Source organism: Vanderwaltozyma polyspora, genomic scaffold (assembly GCF_000150035.1).
Source record: "Vanderwaltozyma polyspora DSM 70294 KpolScaffold1055 genomic scaffold, whole genome shotgun sequence".
NCBI classification, from domain to species: domain Eukaryota; kingdom Fungi; phylum Ascomycota; class Saccharomycetes; order Saccharomycetales; family Saccharomycetaceae; genus Vanderwaltozyma; species Vanderwaltozyma polyspora.
The window spans coordinates 62,061-83,514 of NW_001834686.1; the positions used below are offsets into that span (position 1 = coordinate 62,061).

The following is a 21,454-nucleotide window of genomic DNA, read 5'->3' on the forward strand; positions in this document are numbered from 1 at the left end:
CAACAATCCATTTGTTTTTAAAATATCGATTCTAACATTATTTATCCAATCGCCAGTTAGGTTCCATTAACAACGTCTCAATAACCAGAGGCATCGTGAAATTAAGAAACATTTCCCTAAAATTAATAAAATGTATCACTAGATACAATATTTCTTAGTTCTTGCATCCAAAATCAAATTTAATCAGCTAATATTTAGTCACAAACATTTCCAATGAAGTATACACCCTAGCCAACGATTTTAGAAGATAGCCAGTTGAATGAACTCTTCTCTTCTTTTGAATACATTTACAATCACTCATAAAGTTATAAACAAAAAATCAGTGACATGACTTGAAAATTATCCACCAAATAACATCGATAACATTAAACTAACTGGAAAGACCTTGACATATTAACTAGTTGCCCTCCCAATAATATAACCGCCACTGTTAAAAATCTTATGGATCATGAAGAATCAGAAACCTTAAACCGCATATTTTCAAGTCAAATTTTAGTTTTAAAGAAAAATCCACATCTTGAAGCTAATAAATTATTTATAATACATTTTAGCGACTATCCTAAACTATTATTCTTATCCAAATCTTTAAAGGATTGATTAGTTGCCATATTTATTACAAAAAGTCTTAAAATGTTCCAACATATCTAATTTTATATAACTTGATTACCATTGATGAAACTTATATACAAATTAAACGCTCTAACATGCATCACCTGATAAATAAATATATATATATATATATATTCGATAGAAAGGTATATTGATGCACAACGGTTCAGTTACGTTATAAATAAATCAAATAACTAAAAACACAATTCCATTACATTCATTAAAATTGTTAACTATCTATAATTATATACTCAAATAAATTATCTTTGTAAATCGACAACACAAGATTGGTTGGTTTTGTTACTATATAATATAGCCCATCTGTGTCCTTTAGATGCTTCTTTTGAAAGGTTATTATAAATGCTAGTTGCAAAACTTCTTGGCGCTGAGTTGTTAGACGAACCAAACACTTTACGTAACCATTCATCTTTTTGTGCTAAAGATGTAATGGATATTATCTGCAACGTTTCTTCACGTAATGTGTCTACGGCGATAATCGGTGCTGACATCATGCTATTGACAATATTTTGAGATGCAGCTCTTGCTCCTTCTTCATAGACCCATTTGTCCCTTTTGTTAGACTTTTTCGATCTTGTTGCCTGATTCGGAACATAGACAATTTTTTGTCTTGATAAATAGTTTAATCCTTCATCAAGATCACCACCTTGGCTACTGCTTGCACTACTAATGTCGTCCCAATGTTTTGAATCATCAAGTTCAATAGAGGATAATTTGTCTTTAACAAACGGTATCCCTTCTGTATCATGCTGGTAAATAGTAAAAAACTCGTCTAGGTCCATATCAATATCAGTGTTGGTTGTCAATCTTTTAACTTTTAAAGGCTTAAACTTCCTATTATGCCCAGTAACAGCATAACTCTGTTGCTTTACCAGAATTATCCAATCGACACCATCCCTTTGTGCTCCAGATACCACGTCTTCAATGGAGTTGCAATTTCTCAACATATCGGCATTGATACCCTTCTTCCAAAGTTGGTTTAATATATTGACACCTATCGTATTCAAAAGTGGGTTGGAAAAACTAGAAATCAACACATCACATCTCCTAGGCTTCCAATCAACCGCAGTGTCCTTCAGATACTTGTTCCTCTTTTTTAATTTAGAGCCTCCTCCAAGTTTGAAGAAATTTTGCCCTACACCAAATATGGTCTCCCATGCTAAATTGAAACCAACAGCTCTTTGTACAATATTACTCTTTTCATCTGATGGTCTTGCAAAGTAAGATATTAAACTATCGTACCTACCACCAGCAGCAACCAAATTTCTATTCGTACCATCATCATAAACAGCTTGATACATAATTCCTCCTTTGTAGAATGCACTATTGTAATTACTTAATGGTGAAATCACAACATTTCTAGTAACCTCAAATGGTTTTAAGAAATTTAATACTTTAGTTATATATAAAAGAGACTCATCAATTTTTCGCAAATGAGGACTGTCTATCATGACCTTATGAAGTCTGTTCTTGGCACTGTCAAAATCCAGCTTGAAATCAAATAGTTCAAGATCATTTAAAGATGTAGATGAAATGTTTAACTGGGTTTTCAAGTCATTCTTAATATCTTTAAATGACCTCGCAAAACCAACTTGTGATAAGATTCTTGAAACGATTGGTCTTTGAGCCTTGTCAATGTTTGCAAAGTTAAATACGCTATCCAGAATATCCGCGTGATTCATAATAAAGAATGCGTTCGACTTTTCAAAGACAGGTAATACTGTCAATATTTCATCAATAATTCTAATCGTTTCTGCATCATGGAATGGGGAGTCTGATGATGTTTGGGAGATTATATCAAAATCAATTTCTCCAAATTTCCTTGGTTCTAATGTCGATTTCAGATTTTGTGGGGGCCTATATACATGCTGAAATCTATACTGCTTAGAAACACAGTTGGGATTTTTGGATAAATACCTCGCCATGGGATACGTCAAATCATATTGCAATTGTAGAACAGTACCTCCCTTATCTAATACCTCGTAGACATTTTGATTGCTATAGATGGGTGCCTTAGGAAATATCCTTGGTGGCTCATTATTTTCAACACCACCATGTTTTCTAAATATACATATAACTTCCTGTATCATTTTTGATCTTAAAATTTGACCAAATGGAGTACTCAAAGGTTTCGAATTGTCATAAAAAATATCATTTGTTAAACTATATGATTGGTTGAACAGAGCTTCCCTAACCTTTTGCTGCCATGGAGAAGAAGGATCTGCCAAACTTTTCAATGCTTCTTTTGTAACTTCATCTTGGTGCTTTACAGGAAGTAGTCCACTATTCAATAGTGCTTGGGCATCTGGTCTTTTACTAGGATCGTGGTCAAGAAGCATAGTTATTATCCTTTTCTCTGTTTTCAATCTACTATTATCAAAGCCACTTGGAAATTTGATCTCCGGGCTTCTTAGGTCTTTCAAAATCATAACCCTCTCCATACCAGTAGAAAATGGGTGTACCATTTCAAAAAATATAATCCCTAAAGAATACATATCGATTTTTTCATTATAATGCCCTTTTCCAGTTAGAACTTCAGTGGCAACATATAATGCGGTACCGATTGCTGATGTCAAATTATCAGCACTGCCTGCAACAGATTGTGACTCTAACTTTGATATATCTAACGACCTATGGACATTTTTAGCTAAACCGAAATCACCAATTTTAATATTTCTGGATTGATCAAAAAAAATATTCATAGGTTTTAAATCCCTATGAATGATACCTTGAGAATGAATATAACTTAATGCCTCTAGTATCTGACGAAACAATCTCCAATACTCATTACGTTGACCACTTAAATTCTCAGAATGTATCAAATCATATAATGTTCTATTTTCACAATACTCCATTTGGATAAATAGGGTACTCTTTTGTTTAACCTGTTTCTGCTTAATGTTTCTATTTTTTGAGGATGCAACGCGATTGTTATTACCATTCATTGATTCATCATCATCATCACTGTCGTCATCATCGTCATCGTCATCGTCACTGCATTCTGTTGAAAGTGCTGTACTACTTTTTAAAGATCCATCTTCGTTAGAATTGGCAAATTCTATTTCAGGATAACCAGAATTGGAAATAAAATCCCAGTTTCCACTCTCCATACCAACTTCGCTTCTAGTCCTAAACATACTGGATTGATTAAATAACTCATCATCTGTACTATCACTATCTTCTGTTTCATCGTCACTGTTGTCTGATAAACTATCTTCCTCTTCATCTGTTGATTCAAAAACTTCCTCATTATTGATATCTTCTTCTAACCAAGCAGCATAATACCTGACAACATATTGATGATTTAAACTAGCCAGTAACATCACTTCACTTAAAATTGTAGATAATTTTTCTTCAGTGTGTCTAATTTTTTTAATGGCGTAGTATCTACTATCTAAGGTATTACGTGCTTTTACAACTTGACCATATGCACCCTGGCCAAGTAATGCAATTTCTTCAAAATCAGAAGCATACCGAGAACGAACAGCAGGATTGACAGTGTAAAATCTTGAACCTACATTAAACGACCTTCTTCTATTGCCCGATTGTGAAGTTCCTCTAGATCTAAATGTCGCGGAAGCTGTAGACAAACGCCTATTAGAAACCAAAGTCCCACTACTGTCCGATGGTAATGACAGTTTATTAGTATTTATATCCATATTGGTTCTCAAGAACTTCATTGGTAGCAATTCTAGAGCACCGACCCTTTTCTTTGGATCCGGATCCAGCATCTTGACTAATAAATCATATAGACTACTATCCATCTCAGTGCTATCCAAGAATTCCTGAGGAGTAGGATAATTCAAGACGGTATCGACACCGTTGATTATTTGGACAAAGACGACACCCGTTTGCCAGATATCTGTCATTCTCTGTGGCTTGCTATTCTTTAGTTTTGTCAATTCAGGCGCATTCCAAGGCCAAATTGGTTCCGAAATAGCAGCTGTTCTATTTGGATATCTGAGAAGCATGTTCGTTATTGTGAACCCATAACTTGGATGCATCAACTTTGGAAAGGTAGTACCAAAATCCGAATCTTTTACAAGAACAACCGTATGTGAGGAAATAGCCTTGTGAAATATACCCAACTTATGCAGTGATTCCAATCCTTCTAAAATTCTGATCATCCAAACTCTTGAAGTGGCCAAATTAACGTATCCTACTGATTCAATCAATTCGGAAAGCATCAAGGCCTGACAATGCTCCGTTAGCAGCCTGACCTTCCAAACGAAAGTTGAATTACTTCTTCCTAATCTCTCTACAGTGTAAGAATAGATTTTATTAACATTATCATGATTAACTTTTAATAGTGAATCCAATTCCTTTTCTAAATGTGAAATTTCCTTTTTACCATTACTCGTGTTAAAATAAGAATTATCAAATTCAATCTCAGTAAGAAGATAACAAAAATTTTCCATTACGCCAGAAGACATCAATTTGTCAGCCAATGGAGATTCTGGAGGTATATACGGTTTCACCAAAAATTGTCTTCCAAATGAAAGAATATCATTAGATAATTTAACCGGCGTAGGATTGACCACAGCTCTGAACTTATAAATTGAATTGTTTGGCAATTTTGCCTTGATATCCTTTGGAAAAACGATTGCTTCTCCAGAAGATACCCATTCAGGTGGCGGCAATAAAGAAACTGGAGCTGTTGGATTAAACATAATATCATCATCATCTACTTGCCTTTTCTCTAATTCTCTCTGGACCATTTCGTCAATCATTCTTTGCTCATTAACTCTCCTGGCTTCAATTTCCTTTTCCCTTATTTTTTCCTCTTTTTCTAATTTATCGTTTTCCTCTTGCAACCGTTGCAATCTTTCTTCCTCTAATGACTGTGAATTCGCATTATTTTGAATCTCATCAAGTCGTTCCTGTACCAGCAGTGTAATATCATAAATATGTTCCTGTCCCTCTGCCTCTTTTTGGATTTCGACGAACCTTTCTTGCATTTCTTCTAATTGCCGGCTCATCACAGCTTCAACATTTTTAAATGTAACTTCTGCTGCAGTATGAGGATACATTGGAGTCATTGCTACGTGTAAGGTCAAACTTGACTCAACAGGATCATTGTTTACAGATCGCAGAGATATTTCAAATATAATCTGAGGCTGTTTATCCCAACTACTTTTTTTCCTAGTTAAATCTGTAAAGTCTTCCATATAAATAGATTTCAGTGCCTCGCACTCATTACTCTGAATCTCATAATATTCGTTCAGTGATAAATGCTTCAGTGCCATTATGAAACAAATAATTCTATATTATACACCCCAAACCAACCGTACAACTAATTTTGTATACTAATTATTTCCTCACCACTTCTATTCCTACAGAATCTGGAAATATGATAAAAATAGATTAATTAACACACACACACAGACCTTCTTTTTTTTTTTCTTTTAAAACTAAACCGGAAAAACCTTCAACTTCAATCAATCCAAACTTTTCATGCAATTCAAAATAATATACAACGAAATCTAATTCACGAATCTCAAATATTTATAGATATATATAATCTATGATTTCGTATGTCCCTTATTACCTTTCCCTTCTAGTCGCTTCATAAAGTTACAAGTACCTATCTCATATTCATATACTCATTAAACCTTTAATAAAATTTATAGCGTTACGTTTTTGACCTTTTTCCTTAAAAAATTCCTTGAAGTCCCTTTAACGGCTAAGTAGAAAAATTATCACGAAAGCCGGGTAACTTGCAATGAGATTTCAAGATAGCAAACAGTGCCATCTAAAGGTTAATACCATCAAGTTGGACACATCTGTTTGACATTAGGAGGGGTATTATCTGTCAATTGAACATCTATATTGGGTTTATTTTTGTAATGGATGAGAAAATTTATTTACTCGTGGTATTGGGACTAGTCATGGGAAATGATGGAGATTCAGCGTTGGACACATAATAAATTGTTAAATATGGATATATATAATATAATATAATATAATATAATAAAATGAATGTTATAGATGTATTTTATTTCTTTACGTTTAAGATGAAGCTCTAGAGGTTACTATAAGGCTGTGTCATCAGATTGAGGGAGTCTTTGGTGGTGCAATTCATGAGATAAAAATACATCAGAATCATCTTGTAATGGTTTAAATGGATATTCAGAATCAATTGATGGGAAATATTTCTTGTAGATATATGTAGCAAATATAAACCCAACTAGAGAACCAATTAGAACATCTACAAAATGATGTCTGTAATCTTGCGTCCTCGATAGTGCGATGACAGATGCTCCTACAAGTGGCAATACTGAAACGAATTTTGCCCATAAACTAGCTTGAACGTACTCTGATAAGAATTGTCCACTTAGCCAATAGTACAAAAACCCTAACCCTGCAAAACTTTCACTAGAGTGGCCTGAAGGTGTAGTTCTAAAACCTTCAAGTAATCTCTCTGTATTTTTTGTAGTGCATACTTCAGAAGGGTTTAGTAAAGTGTTGAGTGGTAAGTTGTCCATAGGTTGACAACGATCTAGGAAATCGGGTCTCAATCTTCCAATCCAGTTCTTAATAAAAGTAGTGAATAGTAGGTTTGAAAAAAATGTAACGTACAGCCCTAGCAATGATATATATAACAAATACCATCTATGTCTACGATCAGTGAATAATATCCATACGGAAATAATCACTACTGTAGGTAATAGTAAACTGTAAACGAATAGCATCCCATCGCCTACTGTTTGTACCTCTGCATACGGATGTGCAATTGTTGGATCATTGATTATGAATTGCCTTTCAAAAGGTTTGGCAAAGTATACAGGAATGTTTAGTATTATTAAGAAAACTAGAAATATCACATCCCCAACTTTCCACCTGCTATGAGTACCTCCAGTGAGATTGGAAAGACCGTTTAGAAATATCGTCCTATCGATAGCCATGTCTCTAGAGTATTTTAGTTATGCAATCTACTTAGCTCTGATGGTATCACAATTCTAAAATTCTCTCAATCTGATTTATCTTGCACTTATGATGAGTGAAGCACAAGAGAAACAAAATAAATAACACACACAAAAAACCCTAGTTTGGGAGCAAATGTAATTATCACAGCTTGCTAAAATCAAGTTATTCCATAAACTTGAACTCGCAAGTTTCTAGATCATCTCTTAAATACATCTTTAATGTGTCTAGATTTGATTACTTTAGTTTTCTTTTTTTTTCAACATACCTAATTGAACCTTCCTTACCCCTGTTGCAACAATAGAACATACACGCCGTTACCAGACAGCAAAAAGCAAACCATTCCATAAGATAAGATCAAAAGTAGATCAGTCATTGTCTATTCGACGAAGTGTTTACAAGTCTTATTATAATGAAATTCTAAAAGACATTTAAACCAAATAATAACATTAACTGGCATCTCAGAAGATTATTAAACGTTTAGACACCAAAGTTTGTTGAATCCCGCCATATATCTCCTGTGTACAGTTACAATTGCATTATCTAACTCACCAAGAGCTCAACTAAAACCATAATTCCACAAATATAACCATCAGAAATGAAGATTGGAGGTAATGTTGTATTCCTTTTTTCAATTGTTCCTTCCTTGTCTTATAAACTTAACCAGATGTAACGTTAATTTGAGTCATCTCAAGATCACTTAAAGAACACTCTCTTCCTTGACCCTGATTCCAAACAAATTAAGTATATTTATCTAGAGCAGACTAGAGACCTTGATTACCAATCTTTATATATTATTATTTGTTTTATTTATATTAGTTCTCGTTCATTATTGATATATTTATTTATTTATTTGTATTTATATAAGCGCGGTTAGGTCCAGAACGAATTACTCTCTCATTTACTTGCCACTTTAATTAAAAAGAAAGACGGTAATAGTTTAGGAAAAGTGTTTCAAACCTGATATAAACAAGAGAAGAGGTCAATTCTTGGACCTGTTTGCTTGCTGTTGTTTGGTTCAAGGGTTAGTGAAAAGAAGCTTCTGCCATTAACTCTATAATTTAACCAAGGTATAAAGAATCAATAGAAAAGAGCCTTTATTTGACCGTTCGGCGGCTATTGTTTTTTTATTTACTTTGAGTTTTAAAACAAAGGAAGTTAGAGAATCGACAATATCATCATATTAATCAAGAAATGTCAAACTTCTTTAGGGATTCCTCAATGGCTTTTAAACCGAGGACCAATATATTTTCGAAATTAAGAGTACGTGAGCCAGAGCATAGCGGTGGTGACACTTCAATAAATGGAGAAGAAGGAGAGGAAGGAGAAGAAAATAGTTCAATCATTGAAAATTTGTTTATGAGCACTGGCCATCCCCATGAAGGTGAGAGTACAGAGGGTTCAACCGTGATTTCCAAAAATAATAATCTAGATGAATTATCAGATAAGAAAGTTCTAGGTAGAGCGAGTTTGCAGTCAAGTACTCCTAAATCTGCCCATAGAATGAAGGAAGACTTTGAAGATGAGCTAGAGATCACAGAGGTGAGAAATGTGTCTCCAATTAAAAAAAATATTTCGAGTAGAAGCAGTGAGTTTCTAGCAAAACAATTGGATAACGATAAAGCTACAAATGATAGATTTGAGTCCACCGAAGCATCATCGAATGATGTTTTATTAGAAGCATTCACCAATACCCAAAAAATTTGTTCTAGTTTGAAACAAGAGCTATCAAAACAACAACAAGAAAACTCAAAATTAAAATTGCATGTTAAATCCTATGATAATGAGAGCAAAAAGATTCTTGAAAAGTTTACTGATTATAAAAAATCTCTGACACTATTAGAAGAAAAATCAAAATGGTTGTTAGAGCAAAAAAAAATAAATGATACAAAATTCCAAGATTTGAAACGTAGTAATAAGGCTGTGACAGAGAAATTGACTAATTGCAAGAATGATGTAGATAATTTAAAGGTTTCTTTAATCAAAATGAAGAATTCGAAAGCTGAAGTAGAAAATGAAATAGCAAGAAAAGTTAAAGAAATTGAATATTTGAAAAAAGAATTAGATAATTGTTCTGGTCAGCTAAGTGAAGAGAAAATTAAAAATAGTTCCTTACTTATGGAATTTTCAAGATTAAGAGATCATTCTTCTAAGCAGCTAGATGAAACTGCCAAAAAAATGAATGAATTGTATAATAACATGGTCGGTTACTTAGAAACTGAACTTTCAAAGAGAATAAATGATAAACTGGATTCCTCAAACGAAAAAATATTAGAAAAGATAGATGTCAATAAACTCGAAACTGTAATATTATATGAATCACAGATGTCACAGTATGAACAGCACTTCAAACAATTTGAAGCAACAGAAATGAAAGCACTAGAAAATATACAATCCGTCTATAAAGCAAATAGTGAAAATTTAAAAGTAACATTAACTTCATCTGTTACAGAAGTTTCAGAATCAATCGAATCTTTGAAAGATAAGATGATATCTCATGAAAATTTATCAATCGAGAAAGTCGACAATCTCAGTGTGGAACTAAGTCAATTTAAAAATCAAGTTTTCGATTGTAAGGAATATGATTCTAAAATAAATAGTCTGTCACAAGAGATTTCAGATCTGAAATTACAAAAAACCCAAACCTTGTCGCTATTAGGAACGAAGGAAGCCGAATTTGAAGAGGCTTCTAAAAAATTAATCGAGCAAACTGCACAACTAGAAAAATATATTATTAGTAATGATACAATGACAACATCTATCAAAAATTTAGGTAATGAATTAAAGGAGGCAGAGATTAATATAGATCGTTTAAAGGATGAAGAGAAAGTCAATCTTTCTAATTATGAAAATAAAATAGCCGCCCATACTGCTATATCAAATACTCTAAACTCAGAAAACGAAATGTTAAAAAAGAGAATAGCACAACTAGAAGAAGCTTCAACAACTATTCAAGAAGAAAACACGAAAAAGAAAGACAGATATCAAAAAATCAATGACCAATTAAATAAGTTGAATGTAGAAGTTGTTCAGTTAAAAGCTCATGAACTTGAACTAGAAGAAGAAAATAGGAGACTGAAAACAAAATTTGAAGAAGAAAGAAATGGTTATGAAGAAACTTATAATGAAGTAAAAAGGTACAAACAAAAAATTATTTTATTAGAGTCAGATAAACAAGAGATAGTTTCTGAAAAACTCGAATTACAAGATAGCATTGAACAACTGAAAAAAACGATAGATCATCTAAAGAAAGAAAATCTAAAGAAGGAAAAAATTAATACAATTAATAACGATTTAAAGACTAATGGTGAGAAACATCCAGAAATATCAGAAAATTTCAAAAACCCATATGTCTCATTAAATATAAAAGACGCAGAGAGTCTTTCTGACACTAAAAGTCAAAAGATAATATCAAGTCAATACACTTCATTCCCGCAACGTCAACAGTCAAAATTAAACAAGAAAGATGAGGAGGGAAATGATGAATTTGATCTATCATCCTCAATGAATGATGATCTAGAGATGACTATGCCATCTCCAGTTGCCATTAAACAAGTAAGAAATTCTAGAAACTGTAGTCAATTGAAAAAAGCCACAATTAAGCATTCAAGAAAGAAACTTCTAATCCCTGATGATGATGTTGGAATGAAATCCAATAACAAGAAAAGGAAAAAAAAGATATGAAAATAAGATACACTTTTACTACTATGGGAACAATCGTCAATATTTGATGTCAAAACGTTTCTATATTACGAATATCTATATACAAGAACAAATAAATGAATATATGGCTGATAATTCTATTTAAAACCTTTAATCTTTTCTACGACATTTTCTTTCTTCATTCTATGGAATATTTTTTCTAATGGCTTATCTTTATTACTGGCATCTTCAATATGCAAAACGGGAATATCGAAACAGTATTTATCCCACCATTCCTTATTTTTAGGATCTTCGATATCTACCTGAGTATATTTTATCTTTCCATCAAATTCTCCATCTTTTACTACTTTGTCCAGAACAACCTTCGCCGTCACACATAGTCCACAATCCTTCTTCGAGAATAATGTCAATTTAACATTTGAGTAATTTAATACCCTTGAGCTTAAGTGGAATGACCTGTTAAAACTGCGGCTCAACATTATAAATCTATACTCAATTAATCTTTTTTCCACCCATGTTAACCATTCTAATTAAAAGGTGTCCTATCATCTCAACCTTCATCTTTTTAGTCTAATCCTTATGATTTTATCCACTTCTTTAGGTAATTACTTCAGGTCTACCAAGATGCAGCTTCCAGAGTGTCAATTTACCCAAATGTATCGATACTTAGATTCGGGAAGTTACTATTGAGAAGTTTAACTTTAATTTTTGGAGTCCGGTTATAATAGATCAAGCTTCACTGTAGGGTAACTTTAAGTAACAGGCTATATAAGCTATATATGTTACTTAGTTGGTTAAATTGTTGTTGTTATATTGAACAAAATTATTAATCAATAAACTAAAATTCCCAACCAGTTAAAATCAATTTATTAGTTGATAGACCCTCCTACTTCTAATTTTAGGATTCCAATTGCTTACGAGAGAACGATATGCTTCTTCAGTGACACACGAGTAATTTTCACTCAATTACTCATATAGGAAATTGATATATGCATTCAACACATCTCATCTCTCAGCCACATTAAATAATGTTCCTCGAGGAACTCCAATCCTCATACGTGATAGTGTGCCCATCCCACTTCATAATTGAATGCGCACTTTAAGTTTATCTCATGAGTTATCCTCATTAAATCCTCTAATGTTGATCACGTGATACAGATATCCAAGTATCAACCTCCCTTCCCTCCAAATCATTTGGAACTACGAAGAATTCGACTTAAGCCTTCCATACTATGACAAATATATTATTACCAGGCTGCAGCTGAAGAAGTTTGACTCGAACCTCTGGTTCCGCACGTTGGTAAATTACAATTCTAATATTGGATTAGTTCGAATAGTGATATCTGAGTCACTGGGGACGCTGTGACTAATTGTTCAATAAAACTGTAAAGCTAGCTCCAGAAAAATAGGACTGTATAAAAAGGAAGGCAGATAGATAATTTAATTAGATTAAGATCGACTTTCTGAATACTCGAGGTATTTAAGTTTAATTTTATCCAATTGAATTTGTTCCAGATCAATTCAACTCAAGCAAGGTCTAATAAATTGTTTTTACATTAGACAAATATAGAAACTTAATAGTCATTGAGGCAAGCTCAGGAAAAATTCAAAAACATTTTCAACATTAAAGGGTACAATGGATTTAGTTAATCATTTGAACGATAGATTGCTATTCGCAATTCCAAAAAAGGGACGTTTATATGAAAAAGCAGTCTCCATACTAAATGGTTCTGATATTAAATTCCACAGATCACAAAGATTAGACATAGCATTATCTACAAGTTTACCAGTTGCCTTGATTTTTCTACCAGCAGCAGATATCCCAACGTTCGTTGGTGAAGGTAAATGTGATCTAGGTATAACCGGTGTTGATCAGGTTCGTGAATCTCAAGTTGACGTTAATTTGGCAATTGATTTGAAATTTGGTAATTGTAAATTACAAGTCCAAGTTCCACAAAATGGTAAGTATACGAGCCCAGAACAATTAATTGGTAAGACAATTGTATCTAGTTTTACCAACTTAACAAAAGAATATTTTGCAAAATTGGAAAATACAACGATTGAAAACATGAAGACAAAAGTTAAGTATGTCAGTGGTTCAGTGGAGGCATCATGCGCATTAGGTGTTGCTGATGCGATCGTTGATTTAGTAGAAAGCGGTGAAACCATGAGAGCAGCTGGTTTGACAGACATTGCAACAGTGCTAGAAACTAGCGCCACATTAATAGAATCTAAGAATCCTAAAAGTGATACACAATTGATAGAAACTATTAAATCAAGAATCGAAGGTGTCATGACAGCTCAGGAATACGTTTATTGTACTTACAACGCTAAGGAATCACAGCTAGAAGAATTGTTCAAGATAACCCCAGGGAGAAAAGCCCCAACAATTTCCAAAATAGGCTCAGATGGTCAATGGAATTCTGTATCAGTAATGATCGAGCGTAAACGTAAAGGTGTCATCCTAGATGAGTTAAAATTAAAAGGTGCTACAGACATAATGGTGTTTGAAATACAAAATTGTCGTATCTAAAATCACTTAATATCAAAATAAAAATAAAAAAAAGAAATACAAAATGTAATTCCATTATATTTTTGGTTTACTGTTTTCGAAAAATCCATCAATAGTCATATATATTTATATAAAGAAGGTAGATAGATTCAAGACTACTATTGTGTATAAAATCAGCAATGAGAACCATTGAAATGGATACATATCAAATTATCTAGAGTAGAATCTAATTGAAAGATTAGATTATATCTTTCCCTATTCATCGGTTCGAGAATGTATCATATATTATGAACTTATGATCTATAGGGGAGAGTTAAAGTTACATAACTTGGTACTGATCTTGAACTAATAAGGTGAAGTAATCATAGGAATGGTTGCGATGAAATGGATATTTCCGGGATGGTTTTTTTGTTTTGTTCTCTTGAAACTTTAAAATTTATTTGTTTCTCTTGACAACAATCACCTTTAATTCAACAAGTATTGTATTCTGAAGTGGAAAGGAGGGGGGAGGAGAGCATATGTTGGAATCGTATATGCTTACACAACGATACGAATTGATATTATTTAAAAGGTTAGAAGATTAAATCGTTTAGTTCCTTTTTGCTTAATTGTCTATAAGACTATCTTTTCTTGTATCTGTAAATATGATTAGAACACTAATACTGGTTGGTTATTCAGTTCAGTTGAATTTGATTCGTTATAAAAGGAGAAGATGTTAAGGTTTGTTACAAGTGGATCGATGTGGATTAGACCAATAGTTCCTAAGACTCGGAATCTATTTGGTAAATTTAATCTTCCAACTTTAGCCAAGAATAAGACAGTAATCTCCTTACTTACAGTTTCGACTGGTATTATTGGTTTACATCACACTACTTCATTTCCTCACTTCTATAATAGTCAACCTATATATAATGACATTGCAGTCCTGGATAGTAGTACTCGTTTCGAATCAATTAATTTAGATAATAGAAGAGCAAAATATAGGGAAATGTGTGTAGGGTCAGTTTTAGGTTTGGTTTCTGGTGTTATCATAGGTAAAATATCAACTGTATTAGCATATGTTACAGTATTCTCGTTACTAGCAATTGAATGGTTGAGCAATAAAGGTATTATAGATAAAAGTTATTTATATGGACGTACTTCAAGATATCTGAAACATGTTGCGGGCTCTAACATTAGTTTAGATAAACCATTCTTTAAAGTACCATTTTTATTAACGTTCTTTATTTCATCGTTAAATATATGATTTTATTGAATGATATATATAGTTGATAATTTACATCTTTCTCTTTGATTGATGATAATTCAGAAATATATTGCACTTTCATTCATAATTTTTCTCTTTTCTTTGAAGATAAATTCAGTTCAGTGGAACTTATTTATTGATCTATAACCAACAGTTGATAATTGTTTGGCCAAAACAACGGGGTTGTGCCAGAATATATACTTTATATTCCTGAAATTGCTTTCAGATGGATATATCTACTTCAGAGTCATATTAATACTGAGGACAAAATTTAAATTATCCATTTTTTGGGATCAAATCCTGAATGCATAAAAATTGGCTAGAGTTTAACTGCAAGTTCATTTTTTGTTTCGATAATGCATGTTATTTCTTTTAATAAATAGGTATAATATTAATATACGAGAATGTTACTTCAAGTTCAACCTTTTTTCTTGAGAATTCTTTAGTATTTCTTGTATTAATTATATAACATCGCTATTTCAGAACTTTTCCCCTTGACATTCTAGGACAATAGCATATTATAAATATACTACACAATTATTCTAAATCAGAACTGTGAATATATGGTTTCTATGTATCTGCCAAGCGTTTCGAGAGAACTTTTCGTGTCATCTGGAGCATTAGCACTTGGCGAGCCGCCATAATCACAAATGCCGAACATATCATGAGGTAATTCCGACTCTACACATACTCATATAAGGGTTTAATAGTTTCCTCATCTTCCTTAAACGATAACATGGTATAAAACAAGTAATCTCATTTGTCAAACGTGAGAGTTTGTTCTTCATTTATATCCCAAATATTTTAAAACCCTTTCATGCCACCTCAATCAATAGTAATAAATATTGGGCATATGCCCTATATGTGTCCATATAATTCTGTGCCATTATTAGAGAATTTTGAGTTAATACAACTGAATATTTTGTTGTTTTTTATTATTTTAGGTTACTAGGACTGGTCATTCCTTTTCTAAACAAAAGGTAACAAGTTAATATGGTTTCGTGGTCTAGTTGGTTATGGCATCTGCTTAACACGCAGAACGTCCCCAGTTCGATCCTGGGCGAAATCAAATTAATTTTTTTTTGTTAGTTTGTTCAATCTTATAGAAGAATTGCTGTACTTCATGATGAATGAAGTAATAATTCTACACTTTCAATAATCATGGAATTGTATTATCTATGAATATTTATTTATAAATGACTAATCTATGATATTTAATTATTCTTTTTTCTGTAAATTAAGATATAAGCGGTTCTTGTGTCATTGCCATCTTCGCCACCTTTCAAAACATCATCCTTTTCTAATTCTATAATATTTACATCATCGATTCTATACCACTTGTCCAATTCTTTATGATACACATCAGCTGTGTAGTGTCCACCATCAGAACTTAATCCATGATGATAAATTACACCTGTCAATTCGTATGCTCTATTTTTAGTATCGATAGATGCAGGAGATAACGATTCTAATGGTATAGTCAATTCGTGATCATACTTAATCTTCTTACGAATTTTTTCAATGCGACCATTATAAGCATTATAGTTTGTCATATTGTTGTCTTTATCGGTGTTGTTAATGAATGAAAATCTCTTTAATTGAACTAAAAGAACCTGGGGAAGCTTATCGATAAAAGTTTGCTTTTTAGCCTCCACATCACTTCCAGAAGATGATTTAAATGGCAATAATTCATATTCACTAAACTTCTTGAAAGCAGTTTCTAAATCATCAATAGAAGAATCAGAGATATCCAATTGGATGGTTTGAAAAGGGTCTAGTGTGATAGATTGCGATTCCTTATTATTTGGAATATCTAGTACAGAACGGAATTGACCACCAAATAAGTTGGAAATAGGAGATTGTTCGATTTCAACGGTTCTTTTTGCAGCAGTTTTAGTTTTCTTACCTTTTTTGCTAGTGCTGCTAACCTCATGCCACCCATTTGTTTCATCATCGTCATCACTCATTGGGCCATATTTTGAAATTAATGATTTTAATTGATATGAGGCATTCTTCATGAAATCAGCTTTCTTGTATTGAGGTAAGTTTCTAACAAAAAAGACTTTTAATTCCTCATCAGAAATACTTTGTACGATATTCAATATCTCATTGTCAGTAAGGGAATTGATTGAACAGATAAACTCTTCATGTAATTGATCTAACAAGTGAGTTAAGAATTCTTCTGCATCCTCTTGGTGACCCCATTGTAAGTCTTTGAATTTAGGTAATGTTGATAAGATTTTATAAAAGTCATCAGGGTTTATAGCATCAGATGCAGGTGCAAAGTTATTCATTGGTTTCTCTTCGACGGCTTTACCATTGGATTTCTTGTCTTTGTTCTTATCATTCTCTTTTTCCTTTTGGTAAGTTTGTTTATCAAACTGTTTGTATATAGTGACACAAGCATCTAATAGCTTGCTTGAGTTTGAATTAACTTTTGAATAAGAATTCCTCGTGCTTGCAATATTCAAAACACTAATGAATGGTCTACAATATAATAAAACTTGCAAAACTGAACTCATGAAACAAATATTGGCTCTGTTAACAATACCTCTTGGAATGATTGAACCAATTGGTAATATAGACTCATTATTATTTTGGGTATAATTAAGGTAGTCGGGATCGAAACACATTCTCAATGTTATAGAACCTAATGGCTCGGCACCTAATGTAGTTGATGGAATATATTTTTTATCTTTTCTCTGAGGAGCTTGTGATGAACCTTGACCACTTAAATTATTTGTGCTTGATGTTGGAGAATGGTTCATGGATTTTGGTTTTGAGATGGCGCTCGATGCAATTGCGGACCATGATTTAGGTGCAGGCTTCTGGGTTTCTGTAGAGGAAGGCAAAACAGCAGCACTCTGTATGGTAGAAACATGTTTGTCTTCGATGACTTTCTTTTCATTTTCTTCTGATACAGGTTCGGATGTCTTTACAGTGGTTACATGTTTTGGTTCAGAAGGAGCTTTATTAGGAGCTTCTGGTTTTCCTACAGGCTTTTGGTTTAGCGTATCACTAATTTCGGCGGTATTGGTCTCTGGAACTTCTTCCTTTTCCTCAACTGGACTAAATTCAGTCACAGTTTCTTTCTTTTCAAAAGTATTGTCTAGGGATTCAACTCTTAATCTATATCTAGCTTCTTTAGCCTTAGAAAATTCTTCTTCCGAAGTGTTAAAAAATAATGGGAATTCAATAGAGACATTGTTTGTTTTTTCATCATTTGCACTTGGGATGTAAAATTTATATTTGGTACTAGCCACGTTATTTGTGGTGGCTTGTGTCTTTGGCTGTGAAAAAGTAGAACCAGTGCTTGAATTTGAAGAGTTGGTTGAAGATGATTGGGGATGATAACTAGCGCTGTGTTGGTGATTTTGATAATGATTAACTTTTGAACCAGAAATTCCGCTACCTGAATTTGACCATTTCTTTTTAGATTCACCACCTTGAGGCATGGAACCATGTTGATACATCATTTGATTCTGACCCATCATATTAAATGGATAAGCTGGTATTTGACCATATAAGTATGGTGTTTGTGGGTAAGCATATATTGGCATAGCCGCTTGGTAAGTAGGGAAATGCATGCCACCACCTTGATGAGGAGGAGGTGGTGGAGAAGAAGTTTTTGGATACATTGAGTAAGACTCTTCGGTATTTTCGTGGGAATTTGAAGAAGACATCGTTACAAGTAGCAGAAAATGATTAAAAAGAATCAATCAAATAATGACCAGGAAAAACAGTGAAAAATCTTAAACAATAAAAGGAACAAAAAAATGCAAATTAAAGAAATGCTAATAATATATCTTGTGATCTTCGGATTGTTATTACTTTCTTTTAAAATAAAATAACAATAGGATAAAAAACAGAATTATAGTAATATATCTGTCAATTTCAAATAAAAATTTTTTCAGACTAGACCTGTTATCTGATAAAAACTCTTGACCTGATTACAAATCAACAAAACAGAGTAACCTACACTGACCACTTGACAAGTACTATATTCCTAATCTAACCAGAGATCATTCAACGTTCAATAAAACATCCTTTTCTTAAATTAAAACTAACTGCTTGTGAGTTGGTTAGATGAATAAATACTTTCCAATTATTTTGTTGATGGTTCCGGAGAAAGATGAGATATAGGATATTGGTCACGTGATTTCTGGATCAAGGTCTAACCTCAAGAGAGAGAGACATACACTTATCATCACTGCATGCTATCTTCATCTCCATCGTCATATTAAAGAAGGCTGGATTGGATGATCAATACCTTACTGTACTCAATTCAATTCGGTTCATCTCGACTAGATTAAAATTAGTCAATTTGGGGCCAATTGATCAAGAGACGATGTTGATATGTAGTTTTAACCACTCATCCATGTTGCTGATTCGAATTAGCAGCACAGTTTGATTGACCAAAGTGAAGTATCTAAGAGTCTTTGTTGATGAAGCTAAAAGTATTGAATATGCTAATAGATGTGGACACATTAACTTCTCATGGCAAACATATTTTTGTTTCGAGAGACTATGGGCATCTATTTGAGCGAATTTATCTTCTGAGAACTCTTGAATATCGTCAATATTCCTAATCAATGTATCTTGGATTGGAATCGATTGATTTTTTTGTAGTTCTAAATTAAAGTATGAATTGAATTCATCACATGAACAGAACCATGTCTTTAGATCGACGTATATCGGCGGTGAATCCTTCTCATGTGTCTTGACTATTAGTCTATTTTGTAACTCAGTATCGATATCATATAATTCTTCTACTATTGAATTAGAATCGATCGTATTGCTTTCATTACTTGCCTCGTTGTTGGAGTTTCCTGATGATGATGGACTTCTGCTTTCATCTGAATCACACACGGTTGGAACCAAATTCATAGAACTGCTTGATATATTGCCATTCTCTAACACATAGATGAACATATCCCCAGAATCTAGCAACGACAATGCTCTGATAAACAATTCTCTAGGGAATAAATAATATAGGAACGAAGTCATCGTATCATCCATCTCGTTATTATCATTGATCAATTTGGAAAAAAATTGAGAATATATCACACTTTTGTTGGTATCCATGGTTTCGAGTTCAACTTATTTTGAGTTCTTGACCATCCTTTGACAATGATGTTCCTTTCTGTACCAAACACGTTCAAAGTAGTTGTTGTTTAAATAGAAGAACAATGATGACTTCAAAAATAATCAACTAACGCGAATTTGATCAATGATTTAAAAGTGTCAAGAATATTACATTGTTTGCAATGCGTTCAATGCTTCTTGAAACTATATATTACATGATTTACAACCTATTTACATAATGAATATTGAAACATACACATCTATATACACACCTATATTATATAGAACTAAGCCAAATAATAAAAGTGAAAGTGAGAGAGACTATGCTGATTGATAATGTTAATGAAAAATAAAATTAAAAATAAAAATATGCAGTTAGAGCTCTAAAATTTGGACTCTTTAGGAAAACTAGTTTTATTTTGGAATGAATCTGTATTCTATCTTCAATTTTTTTAATAAGTACATCGTTCTTACTGAATCCATACTTGGATTAGATTGATCAAACTTTGGTATATTTCTTAATGCTCTCGTTGTAATCTCAGATTTCATATCCTTCTCTATGATCATGGTCAATAATCTGTTCATCCAATAAGGTTCTGATTTAGTTTTATTCATTAGAATGGCAATAGAATCTTTATAGTCTAAGTTGGGATAACTCTCTAATAATTTTTCAAATATTCGTATTTTAAAATCCAAGCTGAATGAATTTCTTTGCAGTAAAACCATATTCAATAGAAGTGTTAATGTTGTTGGATTTGCTATAGGCGTTTCATTATCAACAATTAATAATTCTTGTATTGTGTCCTCTGGAGTTTGATATACACTCATCGTTAAAAAAGGGTAATCTCGTACATCAAAAAGAGTGTCTGGAGGTAAACCCTTATCCATTACTTCGAGAAACGTATTCCATTTCTTCACGAACGTTAAATGGGGATCCTTTGCATTAATTTCGATATTTATTTTTGTTAACTCATATTTGTATTTCATAATGCTATTTTGAAGATGGCCGATTTCATAATAATCCTGATAATATTTATAGACTTGACTTGGAATTTCATCATGACCCTGAACCTTTGCTAAATTACTAATATCACACAATGCTTCTGGAGGAATAATTAAAACTTTATGTCTCAGTACATATTTTGACCAAATATGTAGAATCGACTGCATATCGCCCCATTGACAACTCTTATTTAAGTAAAGTTGCAAAAACGAATAATCAGCCTTCTTCACTGGGATATGACGGATATTCTTAAGAACACCTGAAAGCTTAAGATTCAAACAGCGATTGTAGATTCTTTTCTTAAATTGTCCTACAAGTTCAGGTGGAATCACTTTTGCTAACTGACGTCTCCCCATAGTTCAAATAACAATAACAGAAGAGGGGGAAAAAATAC

At 32.7% G+C, this 21,454-nt stretch overlaps 9 protein-coding genes and 1 non-coding gene across 10 annotated transcripts; 4 read left to right on the forward strand and 6 right to left on the reverse strand.

Annotated features, from left to right (window-relative positions):
* Positions 1-869: 869 nt before the first annotated feature.
* Positions 870-5,873, reverse strand: GCN2 (serine/threonine-protein kinase GCN2; the record flags this gene model as incomplete). The annotated part of the gene is made up of 1 exon (XM_001646478.1): positions 870-5,873. One exon carries the CDS (start codon positions 5,871-5,873, stop codon positions 870-872), a length of 5,004 nt encoding a protein of 1,667 aa, XP_001646528.1.
* Positions 5,874-6,659: 786 nt separating this feature from the next.
* Positions 6,660-7,532, reverse strand: DPP1 (bifunctional diacylglycerol diphosphate phosphatase/phosphatidate phosphatase; the record flags this gene model as incomplete). The annotated part of the gene is made up of 1 exon (XM_001646479.1): positions 6,660-7,532. The coding sequence occupies one exon, from the start codon at positions 7,530-7,532 to the stop codon at positions 6,660-6,662; it is 873 nt and encodes a 290-aa protein (XP_001646529.1).
* Positions 7,533-8,745: 1,213 nt separating this feature from the next.
* Positions 8,746-11,235, forward strand: ZIP1 (Zip1p; the record flags this gene model as incomplete). Its single annotated transcript, XM_001646480.1, has 1 exon — positions 8,746-11,235. One exon carries the CDS (start codon positions 8,746-8,748, stop codon positions 11,233-11,235), a length of 2,490 nt encoding a protein of 829 aa, XP_001646530.1.
* A 116-nt stretch (positions 11,236-11,351) lies between these two features.
* Positions 11,352-11,693, reverse strand: MGP12 (Mgp12p; the record flags this gene model as incomplete). The annotated part of the gene is made up of 1 exon (XM_001646481.1): positions 11,352-11,693. The coding sequence occupies one exon, from the start codon at positions 11,691-11,693 to the stop codon at positions 11,352-11,354; it is 342 nt and encodes a 113-aa protein (XP_001646531.1).
* A 1,157-nt stretch (positions 11,694-12,850) lies between these two features.
* Positions 12,851-13,747, forward strand: HIS1 (ATP phosphoribosyltransferase; the record flags this gene model as incomplete). The annotated part of the gene is made up of 1 exon (XM_001646482.1): positions 12,851-13,747. One exon carries the CDS (start codon positions 12,851-12,853, stop codon positions 13,745-13,747), a length of 897 nt encoding a protein of 298 aa, XP_001646532.1.
* A 691-nt stretch (positions 13,748-14,438) lies between these two features.
* On the forward strand, positions 14,439-14,972 carry FUN14 (Fun14p; the record flags this gene model as incomplete). Its single annotated transcript, XM_001646483.1, has 1 exon — positions 14,439-14,972. One exon carries the CDS (start codon positions 14,439-14,441, stop codon positions 14,970-14,972), a length of 534 nt encoding a protein of 177 aa, XP_001646533.1.
* Positions 14,973-15,967: 995 nt separating this feature from the next.
* Kpol_1055trna4 lies at positions 15,968-16,041 on the forward strand. The gene has a single exon. It is a non-coding gene; the product is annotated as a tRNA-Val (tRNA).
* A 145-nt stretch (positions 16,042-16,186) lies between these two features.
* On the reverse strand, positions 16,187-18,655 carry UBP3 (mRNA-binding ubiquitin-specific protease UBP3; the record flags this gene model as incomplete). The annotated part of the gene is made up of 1 exon (XM_001646484.1): positions 16,187-18,655. The coding sequence occupies one exon, from the start codon at positions 18,653-18,655 to the stop codon at positions 16,187-16,189; it is 2,469 nt and encodes an 822-aa protein (XP_001646534.1).
* A 655-nt stretch (positions 18,656-19,310) lies between these two features.
* SHU2 (Shu2p) lies at positions 19,311-20,057 on the reverse strand (the record flags this gene model as incomplete). The annotated part of the gene is made up of 1 exon (XM_001646485.1): positions 19,311-20,057. One exon carries the CDS (start codon positions 20,055-20,057, stop codon positions 19,311-19,313), a length of 747 nt encoding a protein of 248 aa, XP_001646535.1.
* Positions 20,058-20,471: 414 nt separating this feature from the next.
* Positions 20,472-21,416, reverse strand: Kpol_1055p33 (uncharacterized protein; the record flags this gene model as incomplete). The annotated part of the gene is made up of 1 exon (XM_001646486.1): positions 20,472-21,416. One exon carries the CDS (start codon positions 21,414-21,416, stop codon positions 20,472-20,474), a length of 945 nt encoding a protein of 314 aa, XP_001646536.1.
* Between the last annotated feature and the right edge of the window lie 38 nt (positions 21,417-21,454).